The sequence below is a fragment of the Psammomys obesus genome, unplaced genomic scaffold, assembly GCF_907164565.1.
Source record: "Psammomys obesus unplaced genomic scaffold, mPsaObe1.curated_primary_1811, whole genome shotgun sequence".
NCBI classification, from domain to species: Eukaryota; Metazoa; Chordata; class Mammalia; order Rodentia; family Muridae; genus Psammomys; species Psammomys obesus.
This window is the reverse complement of record NW_026596088.1, coordinates 13,402,751-13,422,952: the sequence shown is the minus strand read 5'-3', so window position 1 is coordinate 13,422,952 and position 20,202 is coordinate 13,402,751. Positions and strand designations below refer to the sequence as shown.

The 20,202-nt window shown below is 43.7% G+C and overlaps 1 protein-coding gene across 1 annotated transcript in view; it reads left to right on the top strand.

Annotated features, from left to right (window-relative positions):
• Positions 1-20,202, top strand: part of Spon1 (spondin 1) — a 280,351-nt gene that overhangs the window by 66,805 nt on the left and 193,344 nt on the right. Inside the window, exon 3 of the mRNA XM_055627495.1 lies at positions 5,815-5,948. Within this exon, the coding sequence (XP_055483470.1) occupies positions 5,815-5,948 (134 nt within the window). The remainder of the gene's footprint in view (positions 1-5,814; positions 5,949-20,202) is intronic.

The following is a 20,202-nucleotide window of genomic DNA, read 5'->3' as shown; positions in this document are numbered from 1 at the left end:
TGTGTGTGTGTGTGTGTGTGTGTGTGTGTGTGTGTGTGTGTGTGTGTGTGTGTCAGGTTCTCAGAAGCTTCACTTATGTTTAAATGAAGTGAATGACAATAATGACATATAGAATGGAAGGAAGGAGTTGGGAGCATTTTGTTTTTATTGGACACTTACAGTACTGTGAAGCTCTCTGCCGTAATTTGCGGGTGGATTTTGATTAACTCTAAATGCATGCTGCAAATGATAGGCTACCCATTAAAATCAGGTTTTTTGTTTCTTTTTATTTTTGGTGTGTGTGGTATATGTGCGTGTATGTGTGTGCGCAGGTGTGAATGCCCAGGCATGCGTGTGTGAGAAGGCCACTGGTCAACAGGCATCTGTACTCCTCTATTTCTCTCCACCTTATATTTCTGTCAGTGTTTTTCATTTTGACCCAGAGATATCTCTGCCCTCCTTGTGCTAAGGTTACAGGGTGTCACTACACCAAAACTTTATGTGGGTGCTAGGTCAGAACCCAGGTCCTAATTCTATAGTTGGGACACAAACTGTAATAAACAATAATAATAAAGAAAAAACTTTAAAAATGTTCTTCCCCATTAATCTATCTCTTCAGCGTCCAAACCATTTTTAGAAGAATTAAAACTAAGTAGTCAGTTAATTAACAAAGCTAAGAAGTTAAAACTAAGCTAAGAATTAAAATTAAGCTGAGAAAACGGAATAAAAAATGCACTATATTGGCTGGGTATGGTAGTACACACTGTTAATCCCAGCACTGATGATGCAAAGGCAGGCAGATGTTTATGAGTTTAAGGCCAGCCTGGTCTACATAGTGAGCTGCTGTCAAAAAAAAAAAAAGTTTAATATTCAAATGTTAAAATCACAAAAGGGAGAAAAAGAAAAATGGGCAAGAAGCAAGAATAACTTATAGGAAGGAGTAATAAATATAATATAATCAATCCACTAATCACTTAGAATGTCAGTAATCTAAATGCACCAGTTAAAATAGAAATCATGAGAGAGAAGCGAGGAGAAAAGAGAGAGAGATACCATGCTAGTGTTAATCAAGGAGAGCAGAGAGCAGCTCACTATGGGACCTTTAGTCAGAGACAAAGTCAGAGCAAGAATTCTCATGAGAAACATGAGCATTACACACACTTAAAGAAGTTAGTTCTTGAAGATGATACAACAGTCTTTCTATGTATGTGAACACAGAGCATCAAAAGCATTTAAGGCTAAAAATCTCAAGGGAAAACCAAACCCCTGTGATAGCTGGAGACTTCAACACACCTCTAACAGGAGTGGACAGACCCAGGGACCTGGGAAAAGACTGCGGAGAACCTAGTTGAACTCAACAGCTCTATCACTTACCTGCTAACTGACATCATTGGCTGCTTCACCTGTAAACAGCGCATTCCACAGTCTTAGGCTTATGTGGTCTGTTTGCCAAGCTAGAGCACATCCTGAGCCCTGAAACAAGCCTTCACTAATGTAAGAGAACAGACATTACACAATGCTTAGTTCATGCCAGAATCAGGCAGGAAGCCAATAACAGAAAGTTTGAAAATTCTAAAACACTGGAGGGTAAATAGCCCATTTCTAAGAAGAACTTTTAAAATACTTCAAATAAATGAACAGGAAAACACAACTTACTAAAATATGTGTGATATTTTAAAAGCAGTGCTTAGAGGGAAATTTATAGCATTCAATGATCTTTTTCAATAAAGATCTAAAACTCAATGGTCTGAGCTTTTACTTTAAACTAGAAACATAGCAAATGAATGTTCTTAGAAAAGGAAGTAATTTTTTTAAAGTAGTAGAAATCAATGAAACTGAAAATATGGATTCAGTAAAGAAAGATAACAAAGCCCAAATCTGGTGGTTCTTTTTTCTCTCTCTCTCTTTCTCTCTCTCTCTTTCTTTCCTTTTTTATTTTGATTAATGAATTGAGCAGCCTTCAACTAGTTTGAGAAAGAAAAGACACCAGCTGCTGAAGTAGAAACTAAAGAATGAACATCACTATAGATCCAAGGGTTAAAAATATTTTAAATAAATAATGTGAACAACTCATAACCACAAATTTGATAACATGGATTGAAACGATCCAATTCCTCAAAAGGCATAATCTTTTAAGATTCTTACCAGAAGAAACAGACTTATGTCTATTAAAGAGATCAAATCAATAATTAATAACAAAACAGAAAAAAACAGTTAGACAGAGTCACTGGTGAATAATTAAAGAATAAATTTGAGAGGGAGTTGGGGGAGACATGGGAAGAGTTGAAGGGGAAGGAAGGGTGATGCAAGTTACATATATATATATATATATATATATATATATATATATATATATATATACATACGTATATATACATATATCGAATATGAAGTTCTCAAAAATCAAATTAAAAAACTCAATAGAATATAAAATTTAATCCAAAAATTTATTAAAAATTGTGCATTCTGATATTTTCTTCAGTGACTGTGCTTGCTAATTATATGTCAACCTGACACAAGTTGTAATCATCTGAGAAGAAGTAATCTGAATTGAGAAAATGGCTCTGTAGAGATCAGGCTAAAGACTAACCTGTAGGGCACTTTCTTAATTAGTGGTTGATGTCGGAGGGCCCAGCCCATTGTGGGTGGGGTGACCCTTCAGCTGATGGACCTGGGTTCTATAAGAAAGCAGACTGAGCAAGCCATGGGGAGCAAGCCAGTAAGCAGCATTTCTTCGTAGCCTCTGCATTAATTTCTGCCTCTAGGTTCCTGCCCTGTTTGAGTTCCTGCCCTGACTTCCTTCAGTGATGGACTATGATGTGGAAGTATAAGCTAAATAAACCCTTTCCTCCTCAACTTGCTTTGGTCACGGTGTTTCACCAAAGCTGTAGTAACCCTAAGACAAGTTGGTACTAGGATTGTGGGGTATTGCTGTGACAGACGTGAGCATGTATTTTTGGGAGGATTGTGAAAGGACTTTGGAACTTTGGGCTGGAAGAGCCACTGAGTGTTCAAACTTGTGAGCTGTTCTGTGGGAGCATGGAAGATAATGTTGAAAGCAGTTGCAGAAGATGGAGGCCTGGCTTGTGAAGTTTTAGAGGGAAGTTTGAAAATCCCTTAATGACTCTATCAAGGCAGTTTGCTAATTTGAGTTAGGAACCTGTGGTTCTGCTGAGCTGGGGCTGAATCAGCTGTGATTACGGAGAGACCATCGTCACCAAGGTGAAGTCCTCCGGGAAGCGCTTCCTCAGAGCCAGCACACAGAAGCTGTGTTCCAGGGGTGGCCAAGGCTGTACCGCCTGCTGGGAGGTGAACCTGGTAGGTAGAGTCACCCAGGTGGTACTGGTTCTGAAGGAGTCATGGAGAGCAGCTGAGCCTTGGTACTGTATGGCAGGACTGAAGGCCCTGAAGAGAGCTCAGAGAGGCAAGTGCAGCCCACTTACTTGCAGCAGAAGACCTCAGCATTTCATTTTGGAGATACTGGTACATGTTACAGCCAACAAGAACAGCAGCAGTGGTGGAGTGAAACCAGCAGGCAAGTAAAAGACAAGCTGTCTGCGCTGCTGATGGGCAGAGCGAGAAAAGTGGCCTCAGCTTTTTAGAGGAGCCCAGAAGATCAGCACTGTATCCCACAAGTTGGACATCAAGTTATTTACACAGTTGGACTTTGGTTTTACTTTGTTCAGTTTTTGACTGCTCCCTGATTCTTCCTTTTTGAAGTAAGAAAGTATTTAATTTATTTTTGATTTTACAGGAACCCACAGTGAAGTGACTTTAGGGGTTTTATAAGGACTTTGGATTTTAAGAAAGAGCTTGGGTATTTTAAAGAGACTTTGAACTTTTAAGTGTTTGAATTCTTAAAGACTGTGGGACTTTTACAAGTTGGAATATTTTATATTGTGATGTTAATATTAATGTGTGATCTTGTGGGTGAACAAGAAAGGAAAGGTTGTGGCTTGACACCGTTGTTTGTGTGTCAAGTTGACAAAGGGTCAGTTGTGCTGGCTAATTTTATGTCAACTTGACACAAGTTATAGTCATCTGAGAGTAGGGTACTTGAATTGAGAAAAATGCCTCCATAAAGATCTGGCTGTAGTTAAGCCTATAGGGTATTTTCTTAATTAGTGCTTGATGGGGGAGGGCCCAGCCCATTGTGGGTGGTACCATCCCTGGGCTGGTGGTCCTGGGTTCTATAAGAAAGCAGGCTGAGCAAGCCGGTAAGCAACACTCTTCCACGGCCTCTGCGTGAGACTCCAGGTTCCTGCCCTGTTTGAGTTCCTGTCCTGAGTTCCTTCAATGATGGACTATGAGATGGAAGTGTAAGCCAAATAAGCCCTTTTCTCCCCACTGTGCTTTTGGTCATGGTGTTTCATCATATCGATAATAACCTTAACTAAGACGGTGGGGAAACCCCTGATAAGCTTCCCATACTTTGGTAAATAACTTCCCATATAGGTTCATGCAAGAGACTCTAATTAAACCCAGAGGATACACACACACACACACACACACACACACAAACACATCACAAAAGCAGAAGTACTTGTTAGAAAGAAGGATTTCCATGAAAGAGGGGAGGGAAATAAGAGAGTAATAGGGATTGAATTTAACTGAAGGTGTTTAGAAAAACATGAAACTGTCAGTAAGAAATTAAGATAATAGGCACAATAAAGATAATAGTTAGATACAGTGGCTTTTACTAAAGATTCTTACATGCTTCTACTAGGGGATTATACAAGCAAGCAGAAGGGCTGAATGAAATGGTTTGGAGGAATGAGAATGGCTACTATCTTGTTTGTGGAGTCCTTCAAAATCACTGGGATTAATCTAGGAGACTATGGAGAATATCAATTAAATAGAAGGCATAAGTTAAAGTTACCAAAGTTGGTATGGCAGGAAGCTGGGTTGTTGGGCCTCCTCCCAAGAGTCCAGGCCCTGGGTGAGGACAGGGGTTTCAGGCCAATGGGGTGAAGGCACAGAGTCACCACACAGACATGGGACAGGGATGGGTGAATGCAATCCAAGGGAGAGCAGATGCAGACTCTTCATTCTGGAAGAGATAGCAGGTTATATAGCTTTGGGTGACCAATCAGGTTCCTCCCCACCATCTCCGAGCCTGCCATTGGCTGTTAGTCTCCGGGCAGACTCTCCTACAGCAGATCACATACTTTTCCACCTGACTACTTCCATAGTCACGTCAGCAGAAGCTGCCCAGGCGGTGAGCCCTAATGCCCTTTGCTGGGAATGCCCACACTGGGTGCTTCTGTGTTCTGCTGTACTTCCTTTACAAGTTCTGAAACTGCAGCTCAGCAACAAGAGCCAGTCATAGTGTGTTTGCCAGTCACCCTCCTCCTCCATCCCCTCTGCTTCTGAAGCAGAACATGCACAGGTGGTTGTAGAGCAGTGAGACAATCATCTAGTGGTCAGTTCCTCCAAGTGCTGGCCAATGTCTGGGCGTAGGGAGCACTAATGTGCCAGAACTTTGTAATCATATTGTCTGGGAGTTCTCTGTCAGGCACTGGTCTGGAGCCTGAGGATCAAAGGCTACTAATGCAAAACGACAGGTCTAGAAATAAAATCGAGTCAATTCAGAGGCCCCAGAGTCCTACCAAACCTCTCCCAGGGTGCTGCATTAAATTTTTTTTGTTTGTTTGTTTGTTATTTTTGGTTTTTCAAGACAGGGTTACTCTGTGTAGCCTTGGCTGTCCTGGACTTACTTTGTAGATCAGGCTGGCCTCGAACTCACAGAGATCTGTTTTCTCTTGCCTGTGAATGCCACCTCGTGCCTGGCTGGTGATGCATTTTAACATGTTCGTTTTCCTCTGGTTTTCACAGATCATAGATGAAGAAGAGACCCAGTTTATGAGTAACTGCCCAGTGGCCGTCACTGAAAGCACTCCCCGGAGAAGAACACGGATCCAGGTGTTCTGGATAGCGCCACCCACAGGGACGGGCTGTGTGATTCTGAAGTAAGTGAGCGTGGACTTTTCCCCAACCTCCCTGCAGGCTTCTGGGGCATCAGGCAAGAACTTATCTGGATCTTCCGTTTTCTCCATTCTAAATGCATGATCACGTGTCTCTGTTCAGCCAATATGAGGAGTGCTGCGGCCACTTTCTGCATTCTTAGAGCTAATAATGCCAGGACTGGCTAGAAAAACATAATCCAAATGGGTAAATATAAGCTTGACTGCCCCCATTGGGAAGTTAACATTTTTTTCCTTAGGATTCAAAGGATCCCCATTAACTAGCACCATTTAACTGTGCTCTGGCTGACCTGATGCCTCCATTTGCCCAGGCTCTCCTTTCCAACCCTGTCTTCCACCTCAACTGGTAGATGCTTGTGTAATACGTACCAGGCCTTACGCTGGCTCTCCAGTGCTGCTCACGCCATGAGCAGTGCCCATCTTCTATTACAGACAGCACTTGGAGGTAGAGGCAGGAAGATCAGATGCTCAAGGTTATCTTTGGCTACAAAGTAGATTTGAGGCCAGCCTGGGCTACATGGGACCATGTCTCAAAATAAGATATTATTGCTCTCAGTTGTCACTTCCCCGGCAGCCTCCTGACCAACCTCTGGGTGGGTTACTACCAGAATGGGGGCAGGGCAGGGCTTTAGTCAGCCAGAATCATTTCCTCTAAAAGACAGCATTGTCTCAAAGGGGCATCTCCAAACTTATGAACTACAAAGTGGTAGTCTTTGAGATATAAACAGATGGGGAGCAGGACAATTATTTCTGTAGTTAAATAAGTTTATTGAATGCCATATACTGGACCTCAGTCTTTCAGATGTTAACACACACTAGCATGGTTGAAAGCTTTGCAAAGTCCTTCCAAAATCAAACAAACCTCTTAATCATTTCAGTGGTATGTCCCAAACTTAGTAGAAAGCCCCTTTAATTTTTTTTTTCTTTCTTATGGCACAAATTATTTGAGGTAGATTTAAAGGCTGATTTCGATTGATGAGAATTTTAGGGTTTCGACAGACAAGCGGTCATGAGTTGATGGCAGGGCACCAGTCCAAATACCCAAGGCATCATTTACTTTTTGGCTCAGTGTGGTGGCACATGCTCAGAATCCCAGCATTTAGGAAGTAGAGCCAGGAAAATCGGAAGTTCAAGGTCAGCTTCAGCTACAGAGAGAGATCCAGATCACCTTGTCTCAAAACTTACGTGCATGGTTTTTCATAGAGTTGGGGATTTGGACTTTCCCAGCTATGTTCCTGTCCTGACTCCTGCCCTTTGTTGTGTGTTTGCTTCACTTACTAAATGTGGACATGCAGACCCACACTGTGATGTAGACCACCTCCAAGAGCTGATTGTAACGGGGCCTCCCATGACATCAGCTGTGCCTGTCCAGTGGGGAAACCCACAGGGTCATCTCTGGACACACCTGCCTGTTGTTAAAGGCAGTTAGCCTCTTAGTGCCTACTTGCATTGATGGTCTGAACACTTAGGCCGTATGATGAAATCTCGTCTATAAACTGCAATACTAAGCATGTGCTGGTCAAAATGTGGGCCTTAAGGAAATAAGCAAAGACCAGGGACCAAAGACTACAGCTGGCTGCACTGCACGGCAGGACAGTCAATCACCACCACTGGCTTTCAGCAGAGCTTGAAAGGCAGGAGGGGGAGGGGAAAGCCTCAGGAGTGGGGTGGGGGGGGCAGTAGAAGGCTTCAGGTCTACTCTGCTGAGAGGTTGTTGCCGTGGGGAAGCTGGTGGCAGGCTGACTGGAAGCGAAGCATCTCTTGGAGGATACATTTGGCTTCTCTAGTTGGCTCCAACTTGAGAGCAGGAGAGGTGATGGGGGAAGTGGAGAGTTAGCAGACAATGAGTAACTCCGGAGGTGCTGGAGTAAAAGTGAGGTGCTGGAGTCCCACGATTCTTGTCACATAAGGTCTGGTTATTGTCTTTGTATATTTCCAGTCTCTCAGCCTGGAGCCTGGGTTCCAGGATTCATGGTCTAGTACTCAAGTCCCTAATCCACGGTAGCCTGGTTGCTCTGCAGAGCCCGGGCTCAGATAAAGATGGTTCTACTAAAGTCTTTCCGCTCTCAAAGCCCTCATCTATCTGGACCACATCCTTGGTGTTCTTTGCTTTCTTGTTTTCACAAACCAGAGATATTTGATACTCTGGAGGAATCCAGAAAGGCATCCCTTGTTTATCCGCTGACAGTCGACATATGTGAATGTACGCTTTTCTGTTTCAGCAATGGACATATGTGGCTTGTTCATTTACTCCTTCGACAAGTGGAACTGAACTCTTCTTTGTTCGCCCTTTTGGGATATCCAGGCATTGGAGGCTTTCAGGCCTGCACCACCTCACGGGTCAAATGGGAAAGAGAAAACAAGCAGCTAATGTTTTTCATGGGCCAGGGACACAGCTGCATGTGCGGCTCCCTGGCAGGCTATGGCTAACTGATCTTCACAACAGACTCACACAGGAGGAGACAGGCTCCCTGCAGCAAGGCAGCTCAAGAGGCCTCGCTTTTCTTTTCTCCTGCAGGAACTCTATCTGAGCCATCGTTCTTTGTTGAAAAACTTATAATTCTATAGGTGAGATATAAACAGTCACACTGTAAACTTTCAGGCAATACGAAAAGGAGGGAGTTACGGAAAATATGCGTTAGAATACAGAAAAAATGAAAAATTCCTGACATTCTCTCCACAATAATCCCAGAATTCCCACAGGAAGGCAGCAAAAGATAGCAGTTTTATGGTTGTGCTTCAAACTCTCGTGAGTTAATTTGTATTCTGAAGGGACATGGAGAACGTATGATGCCCTGAACTTGAATGGGTGTTCACTCAGTAGAAGTTATTAGAAGTATGTCCATATCAGAACATACATGCATATTTGCACTTGATTTTTAAGCTACTGTATGTAATCTGTGGTATGAATATGCTAATTACTTTCTAAGACGTTCACGTTTAGATTCTCTTAAGGTCTTTTCTTTTTTTCCTGTTACAAGTCGTGATCTTAACAGACATCCAAGTGCATGCCTTTTTGAGCAAATACTCCAACTTCTATCCACAGCAGATGATGAAACACGGGATGAGAAAGAATGCAGTTAATAATTTCCGCAGATGCTGTCACGTCATCCTTAAAAGTCGTGACAGACATGCTCACTGTCTGTGGGTAAAAGAGTATCCTTATATGTTTAACAGTCCTTGACATTACCAATTTTTAAGAGCCTTTCACAAGAGAGTTAAAATGCTATCACAGGTTAATTTACTTGCTATTATTGTACCATCCATGTAGTACATCTATACAGTGTTCTAATGTGTTACTTCTGGGAAGGGCCAGTTCCTGTGCTTATCCATTTTCCTAATAATGTGCCTCTTAAAAGTGATTCTGCATATTTACTGTCTTATTTTAAGCCATACTTACACTTTAAAAACACTTTTTGGAAGTCAGGGATCGTGGCACATACCTGTAATCCTAGCACTTGGCAGCTGGAAGCAGGAGGATCAGAAAGTTCAAGGTTCTTTGTGGTTACATAGTAAAAACTAGCTTGGGCTACATGAGAACCTGTCTGAAAAACACAAACGGATGGATGGATGGATGGATGGATGGATAGATGGATGGATGGATGGATGAATACATAAACAAAATACATTTTATATAGTTTATATAGAAGAATGCAGACATTGCAAAAATAAATTTTATATTTAAATTATATATTTATAATTTATATTTAAAGTTGATCTTTATACAGTCTAGGCAGTAATACTTTATTAAAAGTTTTAAACATTGTAAGACACTGGATATCAACCTCTGACTTTTTTCACACACACACACACACACACACACACACACACACACACACACACATGTCCTTAAAACATACACCTATGTCCCCAAGTATGTGAATACCCTCTCTGTATCTCTTATCATGTACACACATATGAAAGAGAAAAAGCTTGACATTTGTTTTAAAAAATGCATCTGTGCTTTCCCTTAGGAATTTAAATTTTACATCTTAATCAAAAAATAACTTTCCTATACTCGAGGTTATAAATATATTCTACATCTATATTCTTACAGATTTTTAAATAGGCTTATACCTTTTTATCTTCCTAGAACTTCGCATTGTTAATGACATGGTTTCAGTAGGGCTACAAAAGAAAATGCATGGGCCTGCTCAGATCAAAATGAGGAGAGTTGCACAAAACCTCTGGGTGGGGAGAAGGCTGACAAGGGGAGACCTACACTACCCAGGTCTGAAGGCACAAAGAAATTTAGGGGAGGACGATATGATGGTCAATTCTGTCAGAGCTGAGGACTTTGTTGAGAGAAGCAGCTAGCTTGAGGTAAAATCGCAGAGACCCCAGCCTTTGGCCCCACCAGACACACAATGGTCCTGGAGCCCACTTAAGCCATCCACACAGAGCATCTATCCACATGAAGCCCGGGGGCGGGGGAGGCAGGGCAGCTCTCTGGAGGAGCCACCCAGAGACAGTAGCACTGATGGGAACCAGAAAGCAGTCTTTTTCACAAGGTAGAGTTAGCCCAACCCCGTCATTTGTTGACTAGTGTATTTTCCCAAAGGCCCGGATTGCTACTTCATGAAAGGCAAATTCTGCGTATAGCTCTACTCAGTTCAGCTGCTCTTTTTTATCTTGTCCTCCCTCTGTGAATCCTGTACCATTTTGGGCATAATTTTATTTCGGTGACTAGCTGTCACTTGTTAATCTTCTAAGCGCTCAAACTGTTCGTGGTTACTCAAGCAGACTCATAATTCCAGGTGGATCGTAAAGTACATGTGTTCTGTTCAATAAAACCTGATATTGGGATCTGAATTAATAGTTTAATGTGGGGAGTGCCAGTGGCCCTGCTATGGGCTTTCCAGTCAAACCTGGAACATCTCCCCACTCATCCAGGTCTTTCCTTTCCAGTCTTCTGGGTTTCCTTCATTTTAATCGTGTGCTGTAAGCAGGGCCCCATGGATCTCATTGCTAAGAAATTAGTTGCTTTTGTGAATGGGGTCTCTAACCTGGTTCTACCTTCTGATTGCTCATAGTGCTTGTTGATCTGAGTTTCCAACCTGGATGACACTGCATTCTCTCAGTAGTTCTTTCATTCTTTGGAGACTAGGCATAATTGTTCACATCTGAAAACAATAATAATGAACACTTAAAGATTTTGTTTCCTTTATGTTTTGATTTTAATAGGAATGCACTGCATTTCATTTTAAAGTATTTTATTTGGTTGAAAGAAAAAGTTTAAAGTTGATGTCACGAATAAAGTTTAGGAAGACCTTTTGTCTAGCTGGGCCAGTTTCCTTACTTCTCATCTTGAAGGTAGCATTTGCAAGACTAATCAGCCAGACCACGTGCCAGATACCCAAACTATATACCAGAAACTGAGAAAAACTAAGCTTAGAATGTAAATAATTATCCTAACTTTCAAAACACTTCTGGGCTAGTTGTGGTATAAATAAAAACATGTATGCAAAAATTAGCAGTCTCAAGATAAAAACAGGGACAGATTCAGCATGGTTAGAATTTAGAGGAAGATGAGTGATAATGAGGGCTTCTTAGAAATGTCAGCATTTATATCTTGATGACAGTGATGAGTTTTGGGTAAATGGAGGGAAAGGAAAAGGTTACCCCAGGTGAAAAGAGCAAGCTGAGTCAAAATCTCAATGAGAACGAGGAGGTGAGAGCAGATCTGAGAGACAGTTAACAGACAGGCGTGTGGATCAGGAGATCTCTGGGGGCCCAAATCCATTACCAAATCGGAGATGTCATCCAATGTCAGCATGAAGAGGCTGAACGTGATTCAAGAGCGTCGAGGGAACAATTAGTGGTTATTAAACAGCGAGGGTGTGCAATGGGACGTTTTATTAACGCTAACAAGGATGTTGAAGAGCCAGCCACAGAGTTGGGACAGAGACAGAAAAAGGCAATGTAATAATAACAATTCTGTTAGGGATGTGTGCTTGCCCGGCACACAGGAAGCCCTGGATTCCATTCCCGGATTCAAAACAGCCTTGCTGGAATGTGGTGTTCCCGGTCATTCTCAGCTACGGATTGAGTTCTAGGCGAGCTTGGATGAGACCCTGTTGAAAGGGGCAGAGGAGGAGGAAGGGAGGGAGAATTTGAAAGGAATGGAAACCAACAGCAGTATCGCAGAGCCCTGGTGAAGGAGCATTTATGTTGCCGTGTCAGATAAAAATCTGGAGTCTTCCCTGACACCCACTTGGTTGGTTGTAAAGGCCAGCACACAGCAATGATGACTTCTTCTTCTTCTTCTTCTTCTTCTTCTTCTTCTTCTTCTTCTTCTTCTTCTTCTTCTTCTTCTTCTTCTTCTTCTTCTTTTCCTCCTCCTCCTCCTCCTTCTCCTCCTCCTTCTTCTTCTTCTCCTTCTTATTTTTTTTTTGTGGCAAACTTGATGCTATTTCCACTCTGCATTTGCATACAGGTTTCTGAATTAGCACTGTTGCAGCAGCCCTCTCTAAAGCTTGCTTTTCCCTTCCAATGAACATTCCAGCCCTTCAGGTACCATGCTGTACTTTAATGCTGCAAGGCAGCTACAAAGCCTTACAGCCAAGTAGCAGATTAAAAGAAAAGGGGGAGAAAGTACCTTATGCAGGATAGATGCTTCCAGACTCCCTGGAAGGATGTCCTGTCCCCTTCAGCCTGTGTCTTGAGGCGGTCCTCTTTTTTCAAATGTTCATTATCTTTAGGTAGAATGCCAGCTCTTGTTCATCCCTACCAGGAAGGATCTGAAAGACGGCAAGATGGACCATTTGGGGAAGTCACCTTCATCAACAATGGTGACAATAGCCAAGAGACAAGCACTGCCCTGGGTTACAAATACTGGTCTCCTCTTTAACGTAGCCCTGTGGTGTAGATGCTAAAAAGAGAGCTGAAGCACAGGGAGGCTAGGTACCTTCTCAAGGTCTGTAGAGTAGGAAATTTAGAAGCATTTAGAAGCACTGAGGCGGCTCCAGAGCGCTGGATGGTGACTTTGTCCCAAAAGCGATCTATGAGTAATATCCATACAGCCCTTCATCGGCTGTCCTCAAATCCAAACACTAAGACTCAAAAGACATTTTTATTACTCATTTAAGGCCCAAGCCTTCCCTGGACTACATTGAATATCTTCTTTTTTTAATTTTTTTTATTTTCTATTTTTTAATTAACTTTTTAAAACTTTTATTAGTTACACTTTATTCACTTTGTATCCCCCCCATAAACTCCTCCCTCCTCCCCTCCCAATCCTACCCCCCTTCCACTTCGTCATGCATGCCCCTCCCCAAGTCCACTGATAGGGGAGGTCTTCCTCTCCTTCCTTCTGATCTTAGTCTATCAAATCTCATCAGGAGTGGCTGCATTGTCATCTTCTGTGGCCTGGTAAGGCTGCTCCCCCCTCAGGGGGAAGTGATCAAAGAGCAGGCCAATCAGTTTATGTCAGAGGCAGTCCCTCTTCCCCTTACTATGGAACCCACTTGGACACTGAACTGCCATGAGCTATTGAATATCTTCTTTAAGTGTGAATATGAATTTTTGATTATGAGATACAGCGTGGACCTTGTAGGTGTGAAGTTGTGTTATCTTTCTGGAACCCAGAAATATTCTCAACTCCAAAATATATTTGGCTTCAAGAGTGCCTGTGGCATTGTTCATGCAATTCAGAGTGGGAACGAAACCTGGAAGCTCTACCAGAGTGCTACAGAAGTGAAAGGAGACAGCCGTGTGCAGGGTCCCTGAAAAGGAGCAATTCGTTTTCCATAGGTGAAATAACCAGGTCCAAGTTGCAGCTGTCATAAGCTCCAAGAGCTCATTCGGTGTTCTGAGTGGCCGAAGAGTGAATTCAAAATTCCCTCACAGTGCTTGAGCCTCTTCACAACTTGCTTCAGCCACCTTTCGGGGTAGGGGTGGAACTCAGAGCCTTGCATACTCTAAGCATGTGCTCTACCATTGAGCTACATTTAAGCCCTACTCTGCCCATCCTTAGAGCGTCATTTCTAGACAGTGCCACTGCTCACACAGGACTATGAGGCAGGTATCGTGTGTGTGTGTGTGTGTGTGTGTGTGTGTGTGTGTGTGTGTGTGTGAGAGAGAGAGAGAGAGAGAGAGAGAGAGACTTTAAAGTAAAAGATGCTAGGCCACAATCCATGGGCCAATTCCAACTGTCTATGCTCTCTCTCGTCTATTTGAGCACAACCACCGTCTTTTATTGTATACTGTTTAGGGTGGCTTTCATAGTCCAAGAGCAGATAACAAAAGCTGCATTGGGCTGGAGAGATGCTCGGTGGTCAAGAACACCAACTGCTCTTGCAAAAAGACTCAGGTTCAGTTCTCAGCACCCACATGATGGTTCAAAACCATCTGTGACACCATTTCCAATACCCTGTTCTGGCATCTGGCACACATGGCAAAATGTGCATTACACAGGGACCAGTCAGTTTCTTCTGCAAAGGGACAGAAAGCAAGAAGTAGCATAGGTAGCCCAAATGGACACCATCCGATCCCAATGAGATGCGTCTGGTCACTGCCATGATGGTTGCAGTCAGAGGGGGTCGACTCTTGCAGTCTATTTGTGCTCTTCTCAATGCCCTTTCAAATGATGAAACCTAATCCCAGTATAATAATAAGAGAGAGACTATGGGTGATTGGATCATAAGATTGGAGCCATGGTGAATGGGCCTGATGCCCTTATGGAGGAGTCAAGAGAGTTTCTCTCTTCTCTGTACTCAGTACCATACAAGGTTATGAAAAGTCAGGCATCTGCCTCAGGAAGAGGGTGCTTGGTGGACAACGAATCTGCCAGCACCTTCTTCTTAGCCTTCACAGCATCTGCAAGTAAATTTCTGTTATTTTCTTTAGCCATTTGGTTGCTAATATTTTATGAAAGCAGCCCTAATGTATGCTCTCTGTCTGTATACATATATGAGGGCAGGTACTCATAAAGACCAGAAAAGGGTTGGATGCCCTGGTGCTCAGGCAGCTATGAGCTGCCATGTGGGTGAAGGGACTTGAACCCAGGTCTTCCACAAGAGCAGCCAGCATTCTAACTGCTGAGCTATCTCTCTAGCTCCCAAACAGCTTACCTCACAAAGCTCTGTAAGGACTTTAGGAAACTGAGGCTCAGAGTCTGCATTCTAAGTAGTAAAGCAGTCAAGTCACACAGGTGGGACTTAGACCCACTCCCACCTGACTCCCTGTAACACTGACTGAGGTCGGCCTTCTCACCCCCTGCCTCTTGATCTGTGAGAGTGAAGCAGAATCCTTTCTGAGGTGAGGGGTTGCCTGTGAGAGGAGATGCTGTTTCCTAAATTCCATTCAGAAAATGGGAAAAACTGGCAAGAGACAGGGTTGATGATGGGAAAAGGCTGAGCATTAAGGAGGACTCAGCTGATATTCAATGCTTTGCACCTTCATAGGAATCACCTCACCAACTCATTTTATCTGAGATAAAATAGCATAGAAACTCCACACGTGAGAATGTGTGATATGCTTAGAACAGCGAGGTTGGGAGGATCGGATGTGGCTGAAGTAAAGCTTACTCCATAGCTTGTTATGGAATTAGGTAGTAAGAAGAACCGCAAGCTTCTTTGCCATAAGACAAGGTAGCTTTGCTTGCTGCCTGTGATGTCTCTGCAACACTGAAGGAGTGAGTGAGTGAGGAGTTAGCATGAGAGACGGGGAGAGCCAGATCTGGCCACTGTGGCAGCTTGTTGGGAGAGCAGTCAGGAACAGCAATGTCATGGCAACACACTTGGAGTAAGAGCTGCATCCCCAGGACCAACCATCCAACAGGTGGAATCCAGATGCGAGGGTTCCTGGAAGGCCAGCTGTGGCATGGCTCCAGGGGGACAGTCCACTGACAGCTTAGTTTCATCAGGCAGCTGGAAACCCAGGTGCAAGATCCAGTCCTTGTGGGAGGAAGCTGGCAAGAACAAAACAGGAAATGCCGGCTGCAGAAGACAGAGTGCCAAGCACTGCAGCAAACTGAAACCCAGGTGGGAAATGAAAGCCGGAATCTCCAAAGAGAGCCAACATCAGGCAGATCCTGCAGGTCCCTGCAGCAGGACAGCCCACAGAAGCAACAAGAAGCAATCTCTCTTGCTAGGACCAACCCAGCCCTCTTCCCTTGATGAAGAACAGTTGCCACCAAGTACTATGGTTCTGGTCAGGTGGGATCCACCAAGGATCTTCTGACCATGTGAGCTTCCTTGTTGTTGGTAAAGTTAGATTAACATAATATAAAAGGAACTATTATCAGGTTGTGGAAATGGCTTGGCGGGCAAGAGTACTTGCTGAATGAGCATGAGGACCTAAGTTCAGATCCCAGCACGCATGTGAAAAGCCAGGGTTGGCCATGCACATCTAGAACTTCAGTGTTCCTCAGGACTAAGACAAAGGGATACCTTCCTGGCTGCCAGCCCAGCTCCAATTTCAATGGGAGACCCTGTCTCAATAAAATATGGGAGAGGTTGATAGGGTAGAACACCTGAGTCCTTCTCTGGCCTCCGGGGACCTGCACACAGGTATATACACTGGTACACATCTGTACATACACACACGCACACACACACACACTTTCTCTCTAAATAAATAATTTAAATTAACCATTTTAAAGTTGCTAATTCAGTAGGATTTAGTACACATTCAAGGGTGAAATCCTTACCAACTTTCACCTGTTGTGAAACATTTCTATCATTCCAAAGTGAAACCCTTTTCCCATGGAGCAGATTCTCCCCACTCCCTTCTTCCCCCAGCCTAGGGCAGCTGCGTATCTATATTCTGTCTCTGTGGGTGACTTCTCAATCTTTACCTAAGTGGAAGCTTCCAGAACGTGACCTATTCTGTCTGACGTTTCTCTCTTAGTGCAGTGGTTCTCAACTATCCTAATGCTACAACGCTTTAGTACAGTTCCTCGTGTTGTGGTGACCCCCCAACCATGAGATTATTTCCATTGCTACTTCATAACTGTCATTTTGTCACTGTTACGAATCGGAATATAATCTGTGTTTTCTGAAAGTCTGAGGTGACCCTTGTGAAAGGGTCATTTGACCTCCAAAGGGGTCACAACCCACAGGTTGAAAATAGTTGGCTTAGAGTAATGATCTGGGGCTTCATCCATGTTGTTGTGTGTCTCGGCATAGGTATGCCTGGTCTTCAGCATTCATGGGACATTGATTCCAGGTCCCTTGCTAGGCACCATGGTATAAGGGCAATCACTCCCATTACATAAAATGCTGCAGTGCTTACATTTAATCTGCACACTTAAATCCTCTTTAGATTATGTATAATATCTAGTACAGTGTAAATTCTGTGCAAGAATTTACTTACTTAATATTTCATTGTTTAGGAATAAGGACAACAGGAAATGTCTGTACACATTTAGCATAAATATAACTGGCATTACATGGTTCTGATGCGCGGCTGGCTGAGTCTGCGGTGGTGGGACCTTCGCAGGTTCAAGCTGAAGCACATCGATTTATTCGTGGGATCACTTTGACCTGGGATTATCCAGGCATACAAATCAGAGCACCAGGTGGAGTCATACTTGTGCTCCTTTTTAATAAAACAGAAACACACACGTGCACAGTCAGCCTGTTTTTCCACACCTGAGCCTCAGCCTGTCCCTAGGAAAGACAATTATGTCTCTTAAACAAGACTTAGAATGAACAAATTGACTGTATACCTGTGACCATGCATCACTCAGCATTGGGGATGTGTTCCAAGTGTCATGTGGTATACATGTACAAACTGTGACGACCACGGCATCTCTATGTGAAGTAATCTTCCAGGCCTACCATCATCATGTGTATGCTGTTGTTAATGAACCATCATTACGAAGCATATGACTTTACTTTATCTTTCATGGGGATGAAGTAAGTGTGAAAACAGCCCAGCACATTTTCTCTTGGCACACACACACAAAAGTCCTGATTAGATCTTTTACCCTCATATGTGACCACAGCATATCAATCACACATCCAGACATTGCTGGATAGAGCAAAGGCTGAAGCTCAGTGGACACACACTGATGCTTGGATAAGACAGGGCGAGGTCCTCTGAGAATGGCTTTCTCCAGCAGCGCTCACCGGGAACTGTCAACTACCCATCAGAAATTATCCTGAAATTTTTGCCTTTCTCCACGGCTGCTTGCCATGGGGAATAACCAACTTAATGCTGGTGAAGAAATGAGACTCCCTGAGAATGCCTTCCCTCTATGATTAATTACTGTAAGCTGATTCTACCTCTCCTTTTCCACGGGCGTTTCCCTAACAGCCAGAAAAACGGGGTAAGTGCTCCTTTATGCCTTAGTCCTGTGCTATTCATAAGTGAAAATCATTGTTAATTTAGAGCTTGACAGCTGTGGTGCATTGGTAAGTCCACGGCAGCTGTCATCAGGACGCCAGCATCTTTTCCAAACAGATGTTTAATTTGACTTTAGTGTGCCTGCCAGTATTTTAGGCAAAAGAGAAGGGGGAGCAGAAACAGAAGTCATCATTATATTCATCATTTGGTTTCATTTCAGGACATAAATCGGAATGATTAACAATGACAGAAGAATTACTCTAATTACAGTTATGGGTTCAGGACCAGTTAGCTATCATCTCCTGCATGGTCTAGAGTCCAGCTTTCATTTTCTTTAATTTTTTTTTCTAAAGTGGTAGGCTGTTTTGTGGTAATTACATCCAGGCTATAAGCAATGTTCCCAGCTTTCCAGCAAAAGCTCCCAAAATGCCGGAAAAACTGGGGAGTGGGGAAGGAGGACCAGGAATCCCAGATGAATGTGCAGGGCCCGTCCTGTCTATGGCTCTGGAGTCAGGACACTGTGGAGGGTGGACAGAGCTCTCAGAAGAGCAGCCAGGCCCCCCTGCCCGTCTATTATGCTCACGTGGCCAGGAAGCTGGCTTCATGCACTTCTGCAGTGTGCAAATTCAGCACATCTGCCTGTGGCTCTGGGTAGGGAGAAGCGGCTTGATGAGCCCTACTGCCTCAGTCCACGTTGATTGGGAGATGCCCCATACCAGCTGTGATCCTAGGTAAACCTACCTCCTAGGTCTGTTTTCTTCACCCTTGCTTTTGTGTGCGTGGCTTGTCTCACTTGGGTTTGGCTTTCATTCTTTGTTATTTGTAACGTCCCACCAGCTATCTTGTGGATGGTGGCCCTGTCACGGGGCTCTAAAAACCCTATGGTTTCTAATGGGCAACAGCACAGCACTCTAGATCCTGCTTCTATGAACAAACAGAGGACTCGCTTAGCTTCATCAGTCAATAACTTGATGTGTGTTGCACTGAAAATATTTCCACCTCAGAGGTTACTCTTGGTTGTCAACTTGACAAGATAAAGCAGGAATCACCCAAACAGCATATCTGTGTGGGAGCTTCTGGTTTGGGAAAACTGAGAATAAAAGACCTAACGTCAGTATAGGTGGTGGCAACATCCCATGGGCCGGGATCCCAAACTGAATAAAGAGTAGAAAGTAAGCTGTGAGCTAGCATTCATCTCTCTCTGCTCCCTGATTGCAGACACAGCATGGACAGCTAGCTGCCTCCAGCTCCTGTCACCATACCCCTTCTCTGCCAAGGTGGATTGTGTCCTTGAACCGTGAGTCCAAACAAAGCCTCTGTCATTACATTGCTTTCGTTGTGTGTTTAGGCACAACTATGAGAACAGTACTGACATATGACCCAAAGCAACTTTCAGCAGACATCTTGGATCCCAGCTCTGAAATCACAGTCTGACTGAGGGATGGTGTTCAGCATCACTGGACAGCAGCGGGTGCTCTGAACAGGACCCAGCAAATCCGACCCCTGAAAGTCTGGCTCCTCTAATTCTGAAATGGAAAGTGAAGGTTTTCCATTAGGGACTAATTCCTCTGTGACTGCAGAAAGACCAGGCTTCCACTAGGTTGACTCCAGAGCATTCTGGAGGACGCTCTGGGAAGTCATAACCAGAGTCCGAACTGTGGACTCTTCAGTAGCTGTCTAGCTCAGCCATGCATCTGAGGGTGCGCTCTCTTCATTTTCCCCAGGCTTGCGTTCAACTTAAAGCCATCCTTAACACCAACAACTAAGACCAAATGCTAAGGGAATGGATGGTATGGAAGCCCAAAGCGCTCCCAGGAGACCCATCTGCATACCTGCTGTGGGAACCCAACAATGTCCCTGTTCAAGCCCCAGTTTCCTTAGTCTGTGTAGTCTTTTTTTTCTTCTTCTTCTTCTTCTTCTTCTTCTTCTTCTTCTTCTTCTTCTTCTT